The 17,864-nt window shown below is 35.8% G+C and overlaps 1 protein-coding gene across 1 annotated transcript; it reads right to left on the bottom strand.

Moving 5' to 3' along the window:
* Positions 1-7,841: 7,841 nt before the first annotated feature.
* RUS5 (root UVB sensitive protein (Protein of unknown function, DUF647)) lies at positions 7,842-17,454 on the bottom strand. The gene is made up of 15 exons (XM_088973235.1): positions 17,111-17,454; positions 16,789-16,848; positions 16,330-16,481; positions 15,243-15,343; positions 14,488-14,546; positions 14,221-14,267; positions 14,055-14,133; positions 13,890-13,962; positions 12,104-12,193; positions 10,841-10,900; positions 10,110-10,223; positions 9,819-9,879; positions 9,615-9,733; positions 8,209-8,304; positions 7,842-8,116 (listed from the first exon to the last, which is right to left on the bottom strand). The coding sequence occupies exons 1-15, from the start codon at positions 17,263-17,265 to the stop codon at positions 7,868-7,870; spliced, it is 1,515 nt and encodes a 504-aa protein (XP_088829361.1). The 5' UTR covers positions 17,266-17,454; the 3' UTR covers positions 7,842-7,867.
* Positions 17,455-17,864: the final 410 nt, after the last annotated feature.

The raw sequence follows: 17,864 nt of genomic DNA, 5'->3' as shown, positions 1-17,864 counted from the left end.
GAATTCAACACAGTGAATAACTCATCTGCAGAAACCAATTCTAAATCCCTTAACCCTCTTCTCAAATCCAAATCCCAAGTCTCCTCAAATACATGAAGTGAGGAGATGGTTTTGAATTTATTTAGGGAAAGAGAATACATTACCGGGAATCAATCCTTAAGCAGGGTGTTCCCAAGCCAAAGGTCCTCCCAAAACAAAATTTTATTACCTGAACACACATCAAATTTGATGAAAGGCTGAAAGGAAGACGGGACTCCAATAATTGCTTTTCAAGGGGAGAAATGAGAAGCCCTAGGGTTGATGCCAGCATCCCATCCATTAGCTGCGATTCCATGAATACTTTCCACCACCAAGTACCACAAGCTGTCCTGCTCCAAAGGAAATCTCCATAACCACTTTCCTAACAAAGTTATATTTCTTAATCTGATATTGCCAATGCCTATACCTCCCGCTTCCTTTTTCCTAGAAACTACTTCCCACTTCACTAAATGATCCTTTTTTGAGTCACCTGGTTCCCACAGAAAATCTCTTATGAGCTTTTCTAACTTATTGGAAACTTTGGCAGGAAGCTTAAATGTAGACAAAAAATACACAGGAAGGTTGGCCAAAGTGGACTTGATTAAAGTGATTCTACCCCCTAGTGAGATATAATTCCTCTTCCACCCTGCTAGCTTTTAGTGAATCTTTCTAAAACAGGGTACCAAAAATTTTTTGTTCTAGGATTTCCCCCTAGGGGTAGACCCAAATATACTAGAGGCCAATCACTTACCTCCCAACCTAAAGCCCTAGCCACCAACTGCACTTCATCATCCCATAAATTCACCCCCGCTACACCACTCTTGTTCCAATTGATTTTTAGATTAGAGACTCTCTCAAAATGCATCACCACCAATCTCAAATTATCCATCTCCTCAATTTCCCCTTCATAAAAGAGAATGATATCATCTACAAAGTGTAGGTGAGTGACAATCACTTGTTGCCTCCCAACTCTCCATCCTTTCAGTAGATTTCTTGAATCAACCCTAGAAATCAAGACACTTAGGACATCCACTACTAAGGTGAAGAGGAAAGGTGACAAATGGTCTCTTTGTCTAAGGCCCCTCTTTGCAGGAAAGAAGTCCCTAGCTACTCCATTCACTAAGATTGAGAAGTGACAAGAAGTAATACAACCCTTCATCCACTTACACCATCTCTCCCCAAAACCTTTATTCCTCAGCACTTCTAGCAAGAAATTCCAATCCACTAAATCATAAGCATTTTCTAAGTCAAGTTTACAGATCACACTCTTTTCTCCTTTTCTTTTCTTTTTTTGTAATCCATACATTCATTGGCAATTAAAACCTGATCAATAATTTGTCTCCCTTTCACAAAGTCCCCTTGATTCGGTGAGATTAAGGAAGGAATGACTTTCTTGAGTCTTAGTGCAAGAACTTTAAAATGATCTTATACAGACTCCCAATCAGACTTGTCGGTCTAAAGTCCTTGGGCTGAAGTGCAGGCACCTTCTTAGGGATCAAATCTATGAAAGTAGCATTTGCACCTGCATTTATTTTTCCTCTTTCAAAGGTCATCAGACTAATCGGTCTAAAGTCCTTGGGCTGAATTGCAGGCGCCTTCTTAGGGATCGAAGTTATGAAAGAGGAATTTGCACCCGCATTTATTTTTCCTCTTTCAAAGAATTCCAACAAGACCTCCACTAGGTCACCAGATTGATCGGTCTAAAGTCCTTGGGCTAAATTGCAGGCACCTTCTTAGGGATCAAAGCTATGAAAGTAGCACTTGCACCCGCATTTATTTTTCATCTTTCAAAGAATTCCAAAAAGACCTCCACTAGGTCATCAAACTGATCAATCTAAAGTCCTTGGGCTGAATTGTAGGCACCTTCTTAGGGATCAAAGCTATGAAAGTAGCATTTGCACCCACATTTATTTTTCCTTTTTCAAAGAATTCCAATAAGACCTCCACTAGGTTATCACCAAAGATATCCCACAACAGTCTTGATAAAAAGCCATAGTGAATCCATCTGAGCCCGGGGCTTTTGATTTTTCCATAGAGAAAACTGCCTCCTTTATTTCTTGAACCTCAAACGGTTTTTCCAGGGGTTCCAACAATTCCCTTTCTCCAACATGCCACTCAAAGTCAGTTAGAGTCTCTCTTGCTTTACTGGGGCTGTCATAAATGGATTTAAAATGCTCTGTAAAAGCTTTTGCAATATCTTCCTCTCTTATCAACATTGCCTCATTCCATTCCAAGCTTTCTACTATGTTCTTCTTCTTTCTTCCGCTTGCCAAGCTATGGAAAAATCTTGTATTACCATCTCCTTCCTTCAACCACTTGCATCTTGATTTTTGTCTCCAACTTATCTCTTATTTTTTGAGAATTTCCTCCAACTCTTGTTTCAACTTCCATCTCTCTTCCCTTTCTTCACGCTTCAATCCTCTCTCTGCCTCAACAACATCAAGTTCTTGAATCCTTTTACTAATAGCCTCCTTTTTGTCTTCAATTCTACCAAACTCTTCTTTATTCCAAGCTTTGATCCTGGTTTTTAGTTGTTGCAACTTCTCATAAAACCTATATCCCTTCCACCTAAACTCCACCTGATCCTCTTCCCACCATTCTTTCACTTTCTTTCGAAAGTCTAGATGTAACAACCACATGTTTTCAAATATGAATGGGCAAGGTCCTCCTCCTAGCAAGGTTTAAAATTTCGATAAGATACGCCCGATACAAGGCGTATCGTAGCGTATCTTTTAAAAACCAATATCGGATACGCATAGAAATTGGATGTCTCATCTTTTTTAATGCATATTGGGGGCGTATCGGGGGTGTATCAAGGCGTATCGATAGCGTATCGGCAAAAAAGATACGACAAAAAACTTAAAAAGATTAAAGGGGGAGAGCAAGCTTCTTTTCCCCGAAATAAGCCTTCTTTCACCCCAAAATGACTCTAAAACTCCAAGCTTCATTCCTAGAGTGCTAAATTTGCAAAATTTTGCAAGAAACAAGTGTAAATCGTTAATTCTTTTTAAAGATTTTTTAAAATTTGAAAAAATATGAAATAAATAGGTAAAATTTTCATTCTTTTATAATATCTTGTGATTTTTTTTCTTGAATGTTTAAATTTATGTTGATCTACATTTCTTACATTCAAAATCACAATTTTTTTGTGCTATCAGTAGATTTATGGAAATTTCATGAAGATATTTGGGGAAAATATAAATTAACAAAAAAATTGAAAATGTAAGTTTTTTCTTTGCCTATAAAGACTAAATATGTTTTAGATCTATGGATTTATCTATCATATCTATAGAGAAATTGAAACTTATTCTTTAATATTTTTTTTTATTTTTTATATTTTTAGAGTTTAAAAAATAAATAATATTTAATTATATTTTATCATTTAATCATAACAATTGAAGATATTATAATTCTACATATGATCTATCATATCCATAGACCAATTGAAATTTCTTCTTTTAATAATTATTTTTTATTTTTTTAGAATTAAAAAAATTATTTAATTATATTTTATCATTTGATCACAATGATTGAATATATTATAATTCTATAGATGATCTATCATATCCACAATTGAAATTTCTTCTTTAATAACTATTTTTTGAATATATTATATAATGTTTATTTATTTTTTATAATATTTGAAAATGAATAATAAATAATAATTATTAATTATATTTTCACATAGAAGTTGTGCCAATGCATGTTTTATGGTTGGATAGGAGCGTTGGGTTTTTATCATCCCATAAAAAACATTAAAACTTAAGAATTATAATTTATAAATTATTTAAGCATATGATTTTTAATGAAATTATAATTAGCTATAATATATTTCTTCATAAAACCATTAAAATATATTAATTTAATGTATATACACCTCATTAAGGTCTTATATTTAGTGTTCTTGATTTATTTTTATGATTTATTAAAGTATTTATAGTGTTTCCAAGCATATTTATGTGTATCTTAATTTTTCTCCAATACACATGCGTATCCAAAGCGTATCCCGATACGTAACTTAAAATTGCCTTTCTGATACACTTGGCGTTTCCGATACATTGAACCTTGCCTCCTAGTCTTTCTTGAGATAGTCTAACTGGACAATGATCCGACGTAGGTCTAGGTAGTGCCCTCATCACCAAACCACCCCATACTTCCTCCTAGTTTGAAGAGAATAAAAATTTATCTAGTTTACAACAAAGTGGTTCCTGAAAATTAGAGTAGGTAAAATCAACTTGCACCAATGGTAGCTCCCTCAATTCAAAAGAATCCACAAAACAGTTGAACTTCCTCATACTTGAGGTGATCCTATGGTTGGGGTTGCCACCCACCCACCACAACAATACAAGTGAAGTGTGGGTCACTTTTCTAGGAAAAGAGATTCTACTATTTTGAAAATTTGAAGAATTAGCAAGAGATGGAAAGACCTTTTAAATAAGAACGAGAACTTAAATATGAGTTGGTGATGTAAGAAAGAATGAGACAAGTTACGAGCCAATAAAGATTCAATACGGACTGATACATGCATCTTATTGTTGATATGGGTGGAATGACATGGTTTCAGCCATTCACTCATGCTGAATACTGCTATGTGTCAAAATTGATGCATATCAGCCAATACAAATCGATACTTTTAAACCATGCATGCAGCATTTAAATTTAAGGGAAATTGTCTAAAAATCACTATGACTTTTCAGCAATTCTCTTAAACTCACCATTCTTAAGATCACCGTTAGTGTACATTGACAGAAGTTGCACACACCAGCATAAATGCATTTCTCATGAACAAACTACCCCTTAAAGGCAAGCCAGCCTTATTAAACATATTTTTATGATTAAAATGCCCTTAAGCACCCAACTACCTTTCTTGTGCTGTTTGAAAGTATTCCAAGGAAGCTGAAAAATAGGTTTTAGGTCGAATAATAACAGGGATATTTTTGGAGTATTGAAAATTGGGTTAAATATAAAAGGGTAAAATGGTAATCTACCAACACCTGTTAATCTGCTTAACATAAAGTTACTGACATAGGGTTCCCTGTATGTTTTAAAAAGTTATTGTGAGTTTAAGAGATACTGAAAAGTCATGATGAATTTTAGACAATTTCCATAAATGTAAAGAGAAGAAACCAGGTGTGATTGCTTGATGAGGAGCCACCGCCACTTATTGATTCTTCTAGTGTCTTATTGGTTCTTTTCACTTCCATTTTCTTCCCCTTCAAGTGTCAAAGAGAATATAAGATTGGATAGGTGATCTTTTCTAGAGGATACTTGTAAAAATAGGGAAATTTCAATGATGCCAAAAGGGTATGATAGTGTAAGACTTTTAACCAATCAGTATCTGACATGAATTTTGATGCATACATGACGTGGGCCTAAACCCGAAACAGGAGTGTTCCTCTTGGCAATTGGCTGCACAACCTATTCGAATCCCTTGGGAAGTGGAACAAGGAGGTCATTGCAGTCATCTTTATAACTCTGGAAAATCTAGAAAGAAACTTTATTACTTTAATGGTGATGATGCTAATCGCCTTGCTATTATTGATTATATTTACAGTTCAAAAGTGGAGAGAGATCAAATTTGGTGGCTGATGTTGGATAAATGTTCAAGGTTAAAACAAACGAAACCAAAACCTCTTTTTTTGCAGCCTCCAAAGACAAGTACTTGTTAGATCAACACTGATGGTGTTTTTTCAAATCCCAATAAGGCTTCTCGTTGGGATTGAATGTGGCTTTTGTTGGAAGAATGACTATTCAGTCCACCTCAGAATTCTTAGCATCACCATACAGGTGGGATGAATCCTGACCGTAGATTGTTGCCAAATCCAGAGTCAGGATGAAGTTTATAGGGGGGGTACTAGTAGATTATGGGGGGCTGTAATTTTAGAATTCTGCAGTGGGCTGCAATGTACTTCTCGTTTTTGTTTTGCAACACCTCCCCTCTTTGCCCAAATAAGGTTATTCTTGAAGCCATGGTCTTGGTAAACTACGATTTGAATAAATTGGAGCAGTTGGTTTCTTGCTTCATTGGTGAAAAAGACTACTGTCATCCTGATCTTTTCTGTCAGCATATAAAGCTTTTAATTGCGGGGAAAATTTTGAAGTCCCAGTGGTGCTGAAGGGAGTCAAATGCTGCTGCTCGCAAAGCTGCCAAGCTGGTCTTGAAAAAAGACTTTCAGTCCCTTGTTGCTGATTATTTGAAATCTAGGTCGAGGTTCGAAGTATCAATACATATTGGGCCATATCGGCCAATACGTATCATATCGGGGGCTTCTCAATACACTCCTGAAGGGGTGTTTCAGGGTCTCAACCAGTTCCAAGGGTAGACAGACCTTAAACCAGGCCCTTAAAAAAACAAGATAAAAACTATCAATACTGTTCAATACACCACTATATTTCTAATAAAAACTATTGATACTACTAGTGTATTAGGGGTATCGATATTTTGAACCTTGGTCTAGATTTCTGATAAAAGGCTTAAAAGAAGTTGGTACTTTAGTTGATAATCTCAAGGGTGTTTGGATATGTGTGATAGTTTTTATGCTATTTTAATAAATACGTTTTCAACCCATAATTTTTTGTTATCATGCCCTCAATAGTGCTTTAATTAATGAAACTAATGAAGATATAAATACAAAATTAGGCTTATGGATAAAAATGTCTTACAAACAAGAGGTTTTAAAATAAGGTTAAGATTAAACTAGAGTATATAACACAAATTTAGTAATAATAATAGAAATCAAAACACTCAAGATTGGAGACCAATAGATAACTCGTGTGATGATTTATGATACTTTGGTTCAATAATTAATAACAAGAGAGATTGGAGGATTTTACCCAAAAAGTTAGAGACGGATGGGCAAAATGGAGGGGTGAAAAATATATAAAATATAAGATTAGAATTAAAATTCAGTAACAACCTAGGAGTGACTCTAATAGTGGACTAAGATCATTTGGGCATGCACATAGAAACCACCTAACTATGCCAGTTAGATGAAGTGATTTGTTTCACATTTAAGGAGTTAAAAAATAGTCAGGGTAAACCAGAAAAAGACGGGTAGTAGTAAGAAATGACTTACGCACTAATAACTTGAAAGTGAATATGAAGATTCATGTAGCCACTCCCTATAATTGGGACAAGGCATGAATGATGATGGTGATGCCTTGTGGTACTTGTGTACGTATATACGGCAGGCCAGGCCTCAAACATAAAACTTAGGCCTAAGTACCTTAGACCAAGTTTTTTTTATAATATTAGATTTGTCCATATTAATAGAAACAGATGGGAGAGCTGCTGTTGGCTCAGTTTGCCAAGGTTATGGCCTCGGGGAATAAAATGTATATCCTTTGAGATGGTTGTGGTGTATCTAGACTGTTTTTTAATTTTGTGTTAATTTTAAGTTTTATTTGTTAAAAAAGAAAAGAAAAGAAAACGATGATGCCGCATCAAATACGATAGCGAAACCATATAAACAGCTTAACCATGCCACAGAGCTTTTCCTACTTTCATGTTAAGACGAAATTCCCAAGTAATCAAGCCTCATGGGTGATAAAACCATCTTCTCAAAAAAAAAAGTCCATCTTGGAGAAAGGTTAATGTGGCTACCCTGCAGATGAGTGTGGCACACCATTTGATGGATCCCATTAGAAGATCTCAAACACCACTAATTGACCCATTACTGCTATCTGGGTCCATTTTGGGCATTGAAGATCAGGATAGCTCCTAGGTGGGTTCCGTCAAATGGTACCTCACTGCCTGCATGCAAACAATGTAATGCTATCAACTCTACCAACCGTACTCTGGGGTTGTATGGGAGACAAGATCATTCAAAGAATGGAAAACATAGTCCAATCAATGGTTAATGGAGAATTCAGTGGAACCCACTACTTCAACGAGCAGTTCCCTAGGAACTTTAAGTTTTATGTGGTGGACATCCCATCCGGCTCCCTCTAACTGTTTAAGGAAATTTTCAAAGCTCTGTTCCAACGCCAGGAGACTTTGCTCAAGCTGATGAAATGCATCACCTGATGCACGCAAGTGCTCACAGAGCCAATATGTCTGCCATATGCTTCTCAAGACTGATAGACTTGTGGCTCCAACCTGGAGTAAAGAATGTTATCATCAATTACACGGGAGATAATATTTTGCTCCTGAAAATAGCCAGAGACAACTGAAAAATAAATCATTAATACCTTGAATGATACAAAAACCTCAATGTCTCTCTGTTGGTTTTGGTTCATGGCAAGAATATATTTCTCCCTTGCATATAGCTTCAAAAGGGCCTTTGCCTGTTCCAAGTCCAGAATATTGGAATTAATAACAAATTTATAAAAAGAAAAACATTGGGGTTAAGAACAACCTTTTTTTCCGGTGTACTGAGAACTTAAACATAGCCACATTCTAGTTCATTTACCACTCCTACAAATGGTTTTTTTAATAATCTACTACTAGTAATTCTTTCTTATAAGAGAAAATTATATCAATTTTTTAATAATCTCTTACTACTAGTATAATGGTAAAATCTCAGGCCATCAAACCTAGGAATGCAAGTTCAAGTCTGGAAAAGGTCACTAAGTCTCAAATACCCCTACCCCTCCCAAGCCTCTGGATAGCCAGGACCATCATTAGGTAAGGACCCTAAATTCTGTTGTTAAGATATTTATAACCTGTTTTAGATTTAACTAGGTCTGGATGTTTGCACTCTCACTTTATAAAAAAAAATGAATTTTAAGGTAACTGCAGAAAACAATTCTCTATTTCAGATTGTTTGAAGGATGTCTATTAAAATTCTAAAATCCAGAACATAAACCCTAGTGATGTGTGAATAAACAGGAAGCAAGAGAGTGAGTTGCAACATAATCTGAACCCTATTCTCTAAATAGTAGTGCAATTACTTTGAACAGAAAATGTGGCCTTTGATGGAGTGGAAATGTAAAACAAGATTTCTGCAGCCAAACACCAAATAGTTGGATGAGGCTTCTTTAACTTACTCATGCATATGTCATTATTTTCCATTTTCACCTTTATTGGTTGTTAATTTTTCTTTAGAAATGTTGCAATTATAAATGGCTTTCTAGGAATTGGCCTTTTCCCAATATAGTAATTGATTTTGTATAATCATTTCCGTAGTACAAAGCCTTAGTGTAAATAGGTTCTATTGTACATGCAATCCCATATTTTCCATAAATATTATTTTGATCTATATTTTACCTCTTCAGTACATATATATTTATTTATAGTAATGAAATTTGGTCCTATAGTGGTTGAATACCCTCATGTGGCTATGAATCCCCCACTGTTGCCAGTCAAATGTTAAAAAATTGCTAGCCACATGAGGGTATTCAATTTCGTATCTTTTTTCTAGGTTCAGTTGCTTTATAATACACAAATATGTATTAAGAAAAGGATTCATGAGTTGATTTTTTATGCTTAGCATCATCTGTTTGCAAGCTGCAAGAAAATCTTTTAACTGTTCCTGGTCTGGCTTACACAACTTTTTTCTTCTGGTGTTAAGGCTTACATGACCTTGACCTTACTCTATAGCTTTAGATGGTTAAACTAGATTTCCATGAATAGCAGATATTTAGTGAGAAGATACCATGTAACTAGATCTCTCCCCACCAAGCATTTCCTCCAAAGAAACACCAAAGGTAATGTGTGGCTTCATGAATCTTTGCCAGGATAAAATATTTTCCTTCCTATTACATTCAATATATCCTGTATTGATCCATTCAACGACCATCATAAAGAGGAAAAGAAATAGAAAAAGAAAATAGAGGCCATATAAGGTATATAACTGTACCTGGAACAGTGGAATGCAGAATGTGTGAATTTACAAGCATACGAGCTCGCTTGAGATTTATCTGCCAGAAAATATAAAAAGAAGAAAGAATACACTCACAAGTCAAACATGCAAAGATCTATGCCAGCATCCACATGTTTCATGCTCTTTTTGCTGTTGTTGTAATTACTACTATTACTGGTTACAAGGTAGAACTTTAAAAATGAAATTCTGTGTGCTCTCTCAACAAGAAAAATGCTCTTTTGACTGCAGCCGAGGCAAAAAAAAAAGCTGCAAATAATATATTCTTACTGTGTTAAATCTTAGAGTGGTAAGTGACTGGTAACGTAACCAAAGGTGCAGCAGTCTAATGCTCAACCATGTTAATGCCAATGTAGAATATGATGTTACAAAGCCAGGTGTATCCTGCAATTATGGCTTCAACTTCGTTAAACACATCCAACCAATAATCAGACAACAGGCTTATGATAGTGAATGGAACATGTCATTAGAAAAGTAATTAAGATGACCTAGGCAACTTAAAGATGCCACAACAAAATTAGGGTGGCCCAGTGCACGAGGCTCCCGCCAATGCCACAAAACAATTCAGAATACTAAATATGTGTACATGTGTATAGGTGCTAGGGGTGGCCATGAGCCGAGCTCTTCATGAGCTACTCGAAGCTCGGTTCAAGCTCGAGCTTGAAATATTATAATTCTTAATTATTGAAATATCAAATAAAAATATTTTTTATATATAATTTTTTAATTTTATAAAACATTTTTCTCAAATCAAGCTCGAGCTTACAAGTTTTTGACTTGAGCCAAGCTTGAGCCTCGTACTATTTGGCTCGACTAAGCTCAAATTCACCCCTAATAAGTGCAATTACAGGGGTACAAGCTGGGTATCTAATTTGAAAAACTCACACTGAATTGGCCTGGCCCACTCAAATTTATACACATGCTCAACTGAAGCCTGCCAAAGCTGCACCCCTATAGATGTGTGTGGATATAAATAGTTATATAGATGGATAAAGAGATACCAAGACCAATATTCCAATAGCAAGACCAAGTAGTTGAGCTGCCACTTCCCAAACTTCCTCCTGAGACGGTTAATTTGAATTACTTTAAGATAGCACTTAGTGGGTACTAAGATAAAAATATAAATTACAAAAATTACAAAAATTACAAAAGTGAATGCTCTCTTACTGGAGAGAGCTAGCATAACATCTAAAGTCTGAACTAGGAAAAAACTGGAAAACCTTCAGATTAGATTATTATTTATTATTTATTTTTTTTTGGGGGGGTGGGGGGGACTATCACATCAAAGGTAAGGATCTCACCAAGAGATCCCTTCAAAGACTTTTAGCCCTTAAGTACCAATCTTGTTAATATGAAGAGAAGACCAGCATGAGCTAGCATTTTGACAAACTGAGTAAATAAATACATTTTTCAAGTGTAAACCTTACATTAGATTCATCAAAAAACTTTGTGATGTTAGAATTAAGCATGAGAATTCATGCGTTAACTTCAAAAGCCATGCCAATTTCTGTACTGTAATGACTAATTCTTGAAATCCTTCCTTTGAACATATGGAAAGCAAATTTTAATGAAACTAAGGCAATATACAAAGTTGTAATAATTATCATGGTTAAACTCGTGAGTGTATATGACACTTAACAAAAATGGAATGGCAAAACAGGATTCATGTAGCCAACCCCATATAGTTGGGACAAGGCTTAGATGGTGGTGATGATGATCAAATTACCATTACATAATAAATGTCTACATTTTCACAGATGCTACAGAAACTCAACAATAGATGTGGCACAAAACAGAGCAGAATGGCATAACAGGATTCAAGTAGCCAACCCTATATAGTTGGGACAGTGGGACAGGGATTAATTGAGTTGAGCAATAGAAACTCAACAGTACAGTATCTTTGAGTTTTAAATGAAACCAACCTTGGCTACCTTAGTCAAAATATGACGAGCATGAAATATTTAAGCAGGAGAATCATGAACCAAATAAAACAATAAAAATATCTGCTTCCCATAGTATGTAACTTCCAAATTTTATGGGATAAAAACAAATCTATCAATTTATAGACATCTAGATGGCTGCCCTTGAAGCTTGACTAACAGAATTTTCTACAATAACAAATGAATCCATGTGACAAAAAAAATATTACAGGAGGCTTTCCAGCACAAAAATAGCACTACATAATCGTTTGAGCAAAAAAAACACCATTAATATAACAGTACACATATAATAGCATATAGAGAAGAAACAAATTACTATTATACCTTTGCTGCAACCTCTCCTAGATTTCCTGCAATGGCAAAATGATTTTGAATGACACGAAATGAAGGGTCTTTGAGTCCTCTTGCTACAGCCTGTTTAAATATCAAACACAAATGAGCATTAGTTGATTCTTTATATCAAATGCAATAAGCAATTTTTTACCTTTTTCTGGGAAAGAAAGGTAAATATTGCATTACTCATGTCAAAAGTAAAAAGATTACAACCCCCTGCACGACAAGGCACTGTGCAGCGCCCATGTCCTTTCTTCAAATTTTCTATTCCGTGTGCTTAGGTACAAAAAGAGAGCTAAAATGAAAAAAAAAAAGAACTATATGGTCTGCCCCTTTTAATATTTGTCTTCCTACCCATGAATACAATCAACCCCATAAACTTTTCAACAAATTTTCTTCTGTACTTTATTTATTTTCAAAAAGCCTCTTGTTTCTTTCAGTCCGTGTTCTCCAAACCACTGTTGCAGAGCCTATTCTCCATATGACAATTCCTTCTTTAGATAAGCTTTTTAGCTGCGAGCACCTTAGAAAGGATGACTAAGAAGATGATCCAGGTTGTCAATAAACTCCTTGCTAGTCTGCAATGAATAAGAAGATGACCAGGTTGTCAAAAGCTTCCTCACACAGTAAACACCTGGGGCTCCACCCTTTGTTCTCTCTTTGCCAATTCATCCACTGTTAAACACTTCCCTAGAGTTATTGTCCACATCAAAAATGCAACTTTGGGAGGAGTGAAGGCATTCCATACACTGGCCTCTTGGAAGCTTTCCGTTGCATCTTCATTCAATCTATTACAAAAGGGCATAACTGTGAGCATTCCTGCTTTATTCCCCCTCCAAACTCTTTTATCTACCCTTAACAGATCAAGTGTGATGGTACGGACTTGTTGCACTAGTTCCATCCACTGCCTTACCTCCCAGTCATTCAGATTCCTTCTAAATGCGCAACACCACTCACCTGGATTTCCTTCCTGAGAAAGCGTTTTAGTTATCACACAATCCTTATTTTGTGCAATCTCATACAGAGAAGGGGAAATCTCTTTAAGGTGTTGATCTTCACACCATATGTCATGCCAAAATTTTATCTTCGTGCCATCTCCAACCACAAACTTGATTTCTCTTCTGAACTCATTTAATGACTGCCTATGATTTTCTTTTCCATCACCTTGGTTGTGCTCAATATAAAGATTGATAGTTATAAAAATGGCCATGCTCAACATAAAGATGGATAGTTATAAAAAGTTATTAACAAAATGTGCATTTTTTCTGATTGATAATTGAACACTCAACTCAACAAAGCCCTGTCCCAACTATATGGGGTTGGCCAAATGAATTCTATTCTGCCATTCTGCTATATTCAGCCCTATGTTCATTTCAAAATTATGAACTCCAAACCATACCTCATTACTTTGAACCATGCTCTTTTCAGCCTGCACCTAGCTCTTTTAGAGCCTTCAACTCGCAACAGATCACTCTGTCCTACTAGTAATCACAGATGATCATCTATGGACATGACTAATCTACTCCCATCATTTTAATACCTTTTGGTATACTCGTTAGATTAGATGCCCAGAAATATGCTCATTCCTAATCCTATTTGGTTTTGCAACAGCAATCTCAATATTTGAATTAATAAAAATAGTCAATAGTAATATCAAATCATCAGTCTTGAAAGCATATAATAATTCTTAGTAAAGAATCCACGCCACTGAAATTTGGAAGTTACAAGGTATTAAAATGAAATCAAAACAAAGAATTAACTTTATGTTCAGGTATACCTTGGCAAGATTTCCAAGAGATGCAAGAGGAAGGAAATATGCTGGATACATTTGTGTACTGAGATCAAAGAAACTGCATAATAGATTTCCATCAGTCTAGTACATTGGTGACTTCCAAAATCAAGTTCACTTATTCTATTTAAGTGAACGAGTTGTTATATGGACCTTCCAGCACTTCCAATGAAGTCTGCATACATGCGCCACTGTTTTGGGTCATCATCAAAGAGATTTCCATACCGCCCACCTGGAAAATATAGGAATGGTTCTCAGCTTGAATACATTCACCACACAACCAATTTCTTTCTTTTATCTTCTTTCATGACTGCCAGACCAATGAATAGGCGTCCAATGGCACCGATTCCATCTTTTGACACCCATCTGCCAAAAAAACTCCAAGTAAACATATGCTAGTACAACTTATGTATTAGTCCCTTTAATTATAATAAACAAAATAACATTTTATTCTTATCATCTAAAACAGTAAATAGATACTTCAAGTCATTGTAAATTAATCTATTACTCAAGGCCAACAATGAAGGAAGATGTCTCTTAATGGAAAAAAGCACTTCTCACAAGTCATTAGGTCAAGGAACAATACCTGATGGCAGCAGCAGAGGCAGCAGCAGTGGTTCCTGAAAAAGATCCTACACCTACAGCCTGGTATAACCATCACCAAAATTAATTAGAAAACAGATAATTAATCATGTGCAGGATAATGTTTAACAAGAACACAGTCCATGAAAGAGTTCAAAAGGCTTTCAAATAAATAATAGACACTAAAAAAAAGGAAATGCATGAATCATGATGTAGAACCTCCGAAGTGTGGAAAACCATGTCTAGTCACTAGAGTGAGTCCCGGGCTCCCAGACAATCAATGCTGCCCAAGCATGGTAGACATGCAAAAAGAGAGGGGCATTTTGAAGGAGAGAAAATGTCAGAGATAGTGCCACTGCACCAGTCCATCTTTATAAGTGTCCTGGTAATATAGCATTTGATATTTCTAGATTGAGCAACAAACCTATGAGCGTTTTGGCAAGGGTGGAGAGTACTAACTTCTGGAGCAATTTAATATTAGTTTGCATCTTAATTTGGTTGTAGGTGTAGGTTGGTTGATAACCTTTCTTCCTGTTTTTTCTTTGAAAAGAGACTTACAGAAACCTAAGATTTGGTAGTGATTCACAACCCACGATAATTGTAAAAGGAATCATTTAATTTTTCAGAGACTAAAAGATAGTATTCTCTTGATTGGTGTTACTAGTATAAATTAAATAAAATAACAAAAATGGATAATTTTTAACGGATCACATAAACAAACAAAAACAAAATATAAGGTTTGGTTGATATTTAAGTAACCTTTAGGAGACTTGATGTCACTAATGTGTGGCAGATCCAACCAGTAACATTTGTTGGGAACTGCAATAGCATGTATTCCAAGTAATCATCTGAAACTGATTCTGCGTTGTACATAAAATGAGAACATTAAAAGCATGCCCAACATGCATAATAGGATCCTAACATTTATAAGCTGGAATAACACATCTATCATTTCAAATATTAGTAGTAACCCCTTGTACTAGATTTCTTATTCTTGTTTCGTTTTTGCAGATAACAATTAAAAGCAGATATGAATTCTGAATGTTGTTGATGCTAATTTCCATCTATTACTAAAGCTGGAGATTCAAGGATAGATTTCACAGACCAAAATCAACATAACACTTTCAATCCATAGGATTCACTTGGAAGGTAATATCAAAGTCAAAAACAATCCAAATATATAAAAACATATATGTAATTATGTATGTACATGAGCACACATAAACACCAAAATGCAAAGCACATAATGCATATATGATAATATAAACATATGCTAATTATCTATCAAAAAAACATATGTTAATAAATTCTGCCATTTACAAGTGCTATAAACTCCCTAAAATAAACACAGTATCACTAGGATAAGACAGTTTCTTTAGCTTGAATTAAAAAGGAAAAGATTAAAGAGGTTCTTCCTAATCACTTTTTTAAAGCTTATGCACTTGCAATTTCTGTTTGGAACTTCAAATGCTTATTTTAACTTGTTTTTGTTTGAAAAAGATAAAGTATACATTGTATAGAAAAGAAAGGAAATGCAGAGGCCCCATGTACACCAAGGATCTGTGCAATGGGAACTTACGAGCAGATAGGACAATTTTCAACTAATAATATAATTAGCAAACAAAAAAAAAACTAATAATATAATTGGGTAACGTCCACAGATTGGACAAATTTTTGAGGAACAAGTAACAAGACAGAACTTTTAGCCAAAAGAAAAGTTTACTCTGCTTTCTCACTGGATCTATGTCCTATTTGTCTATTTTTCACTTCCTACAAATAAAGAAATTACCGAAAGGAACAAGAAAGGAACTGATGAGATGAAGCATTTTTTATTTTGAGTTTTGACCTGGAAATCCTGCAGGTAAGATAAAATCCTTTAGGACATGAGGAAGCCATGATAACTCCGCATCAGAGGGTTGTGATTCTTGTAACTCATTTTTAACAGGTTCATGCTCCTCCAAGAAAGTCTGTATTCGGGAATCACTGCCCAGCACATACCTGCTTGAACCCACAACATAAATTATCACGAACTTAAGCATCCATACTACAATATGGAATATCCTTTACATGTGCCAGGTAAATACTGGAACAAATGTATAAGGAATCACATCCCCAATCTTACTTTTTCTTTACTTTTTCCACAGAACATTTATTTTCAATCAAATAAAAAAGAAAATGAAATAAAACAGAATTACCAGACCGCATGAGACTAATAGGAAACTAGGAGATAACAAGAAAAACCTTAAATGGACATAAAATGGGGGAAAATTAAAACAGCCAAGAGAAACAGAAGTTAAGTAAGGACCTCTTTGCAGTACCATTGCCATATCTCTCTACCAAAACCACATCCGTTGGCCCTTGAACTCTGTAGTAACAAAACATGCAGAGCACATAATTCGTCAACATCAAGCCTAACAAAACATTTGAAAAAACAAAAAACCGACTAATTTGCTTTCACTTTCTACCATTTGCAACCGAAACTCCATCCATTCTGTGTGATGATATATACCAGCTGAAGCTGGTCAATTACGATGCACCGAAGGACAACGATGGATCCGTAATTGCAGTCCCATCAAACAGAGCTACAGAAAAATAAAGCAAAATATAGGAAATTATCACATGAGTACCTTCTCTCACGAACCTCTTCTTCTGCTCCTCCTCCTCGAGCATTGGATTGTTCAGAGGAGCAGAGAAGTCGAGCATTGGAACCACTCCTGCTTGAGCTCCTTGTAGAAGGTTTGAAAGAATATACAGGGAAGAAGAATTGCAGAGAGTGGGACATCCGTGTGAGGAAATTCAAACTAGGGTTAGGGTTTTAAAGATTTGCAGTGCAGAGTTCGAGTATGATGAGCTTCTTCCTCTTTCCCTATCTTTAATATTTGTCACTTACGAGGTCTTGCAGTTGAAACGACATATCTACGTCCCCAAATTGGCGCGAAGTAAATACTACGCTTCTCGTTGTCACCGAAATAGTGAAAATCCAGACCGTCGGCTTGGAGGAAATCCAAAGTCGTGAGCCGGGAAACACTGGGCCCATGATTCCATGAACTCTTTTTACCACTTGCCAATCAGCCCAACACGGGCCCACAAAAACTTTGCACACGTATCATCCATCTGCACATTTGGAATATCTCCCGACTTCATGGGGAGAAGAATGTGCGCCTGAATTCCCATTTACCCCTAATTCCACTCCAACCGGACCACCTGCTGAAGGCGGGAATCGATCCCTAGTCTCAGCTAATATGGCACCACGGTCCACGTGGAATTTGGGCAAGCCTCGAGGTATTGATAGCGATTAGAGAGTCGCGACCGGATCTGCTCCTCACACTTGGTGCATCACACGCACATATTACCATGCATTGGAACATCTCCCATACTTAT

The sequence above is a fragment of the Nelumbo lutea genome, chromosome 2, assembly GCF_056320005.1.
Source record: "Nelumbo lutea isolate HS-2025 chromosome 2, American lotus-T2T, whole genome shotgun sequence".
Classification (NCBI taxonomy): Eukaryota; Viridiplantae; Streptophyta; class Magnoliopsida; order Proteales; family Nelumbonaceae; genus Nelumbo; species Nelumbo lutea.
Note: the sequence above shows the minus strand (reverse complement) of the source record. Positions and strands in the feature narration are given on the sequence as shown.

Coding starts and splice junctions, on each gene's coding strand:
- RUS5 (XM_088973235.1), bottom strand. CDS start 17,265: ATGTCCCACTCTCTGCAATTCTTCTTCCCTGTATATTCTTTCAAACCT. Junction 16,849..17,110: donor GAAGAGGTTCGTGAGAGAAG/GTACTCATGTGA, acceptor TTGTTACTACAG/AGTTCAAGGGCCAACGGATG. Junction 8,117..8,208: donor AGGTTTTTGTATCATTCAAG/GTATTAATGATT, acceptor TCTTTACTCCAG/GTTGGAGCCACAAGTCTATC.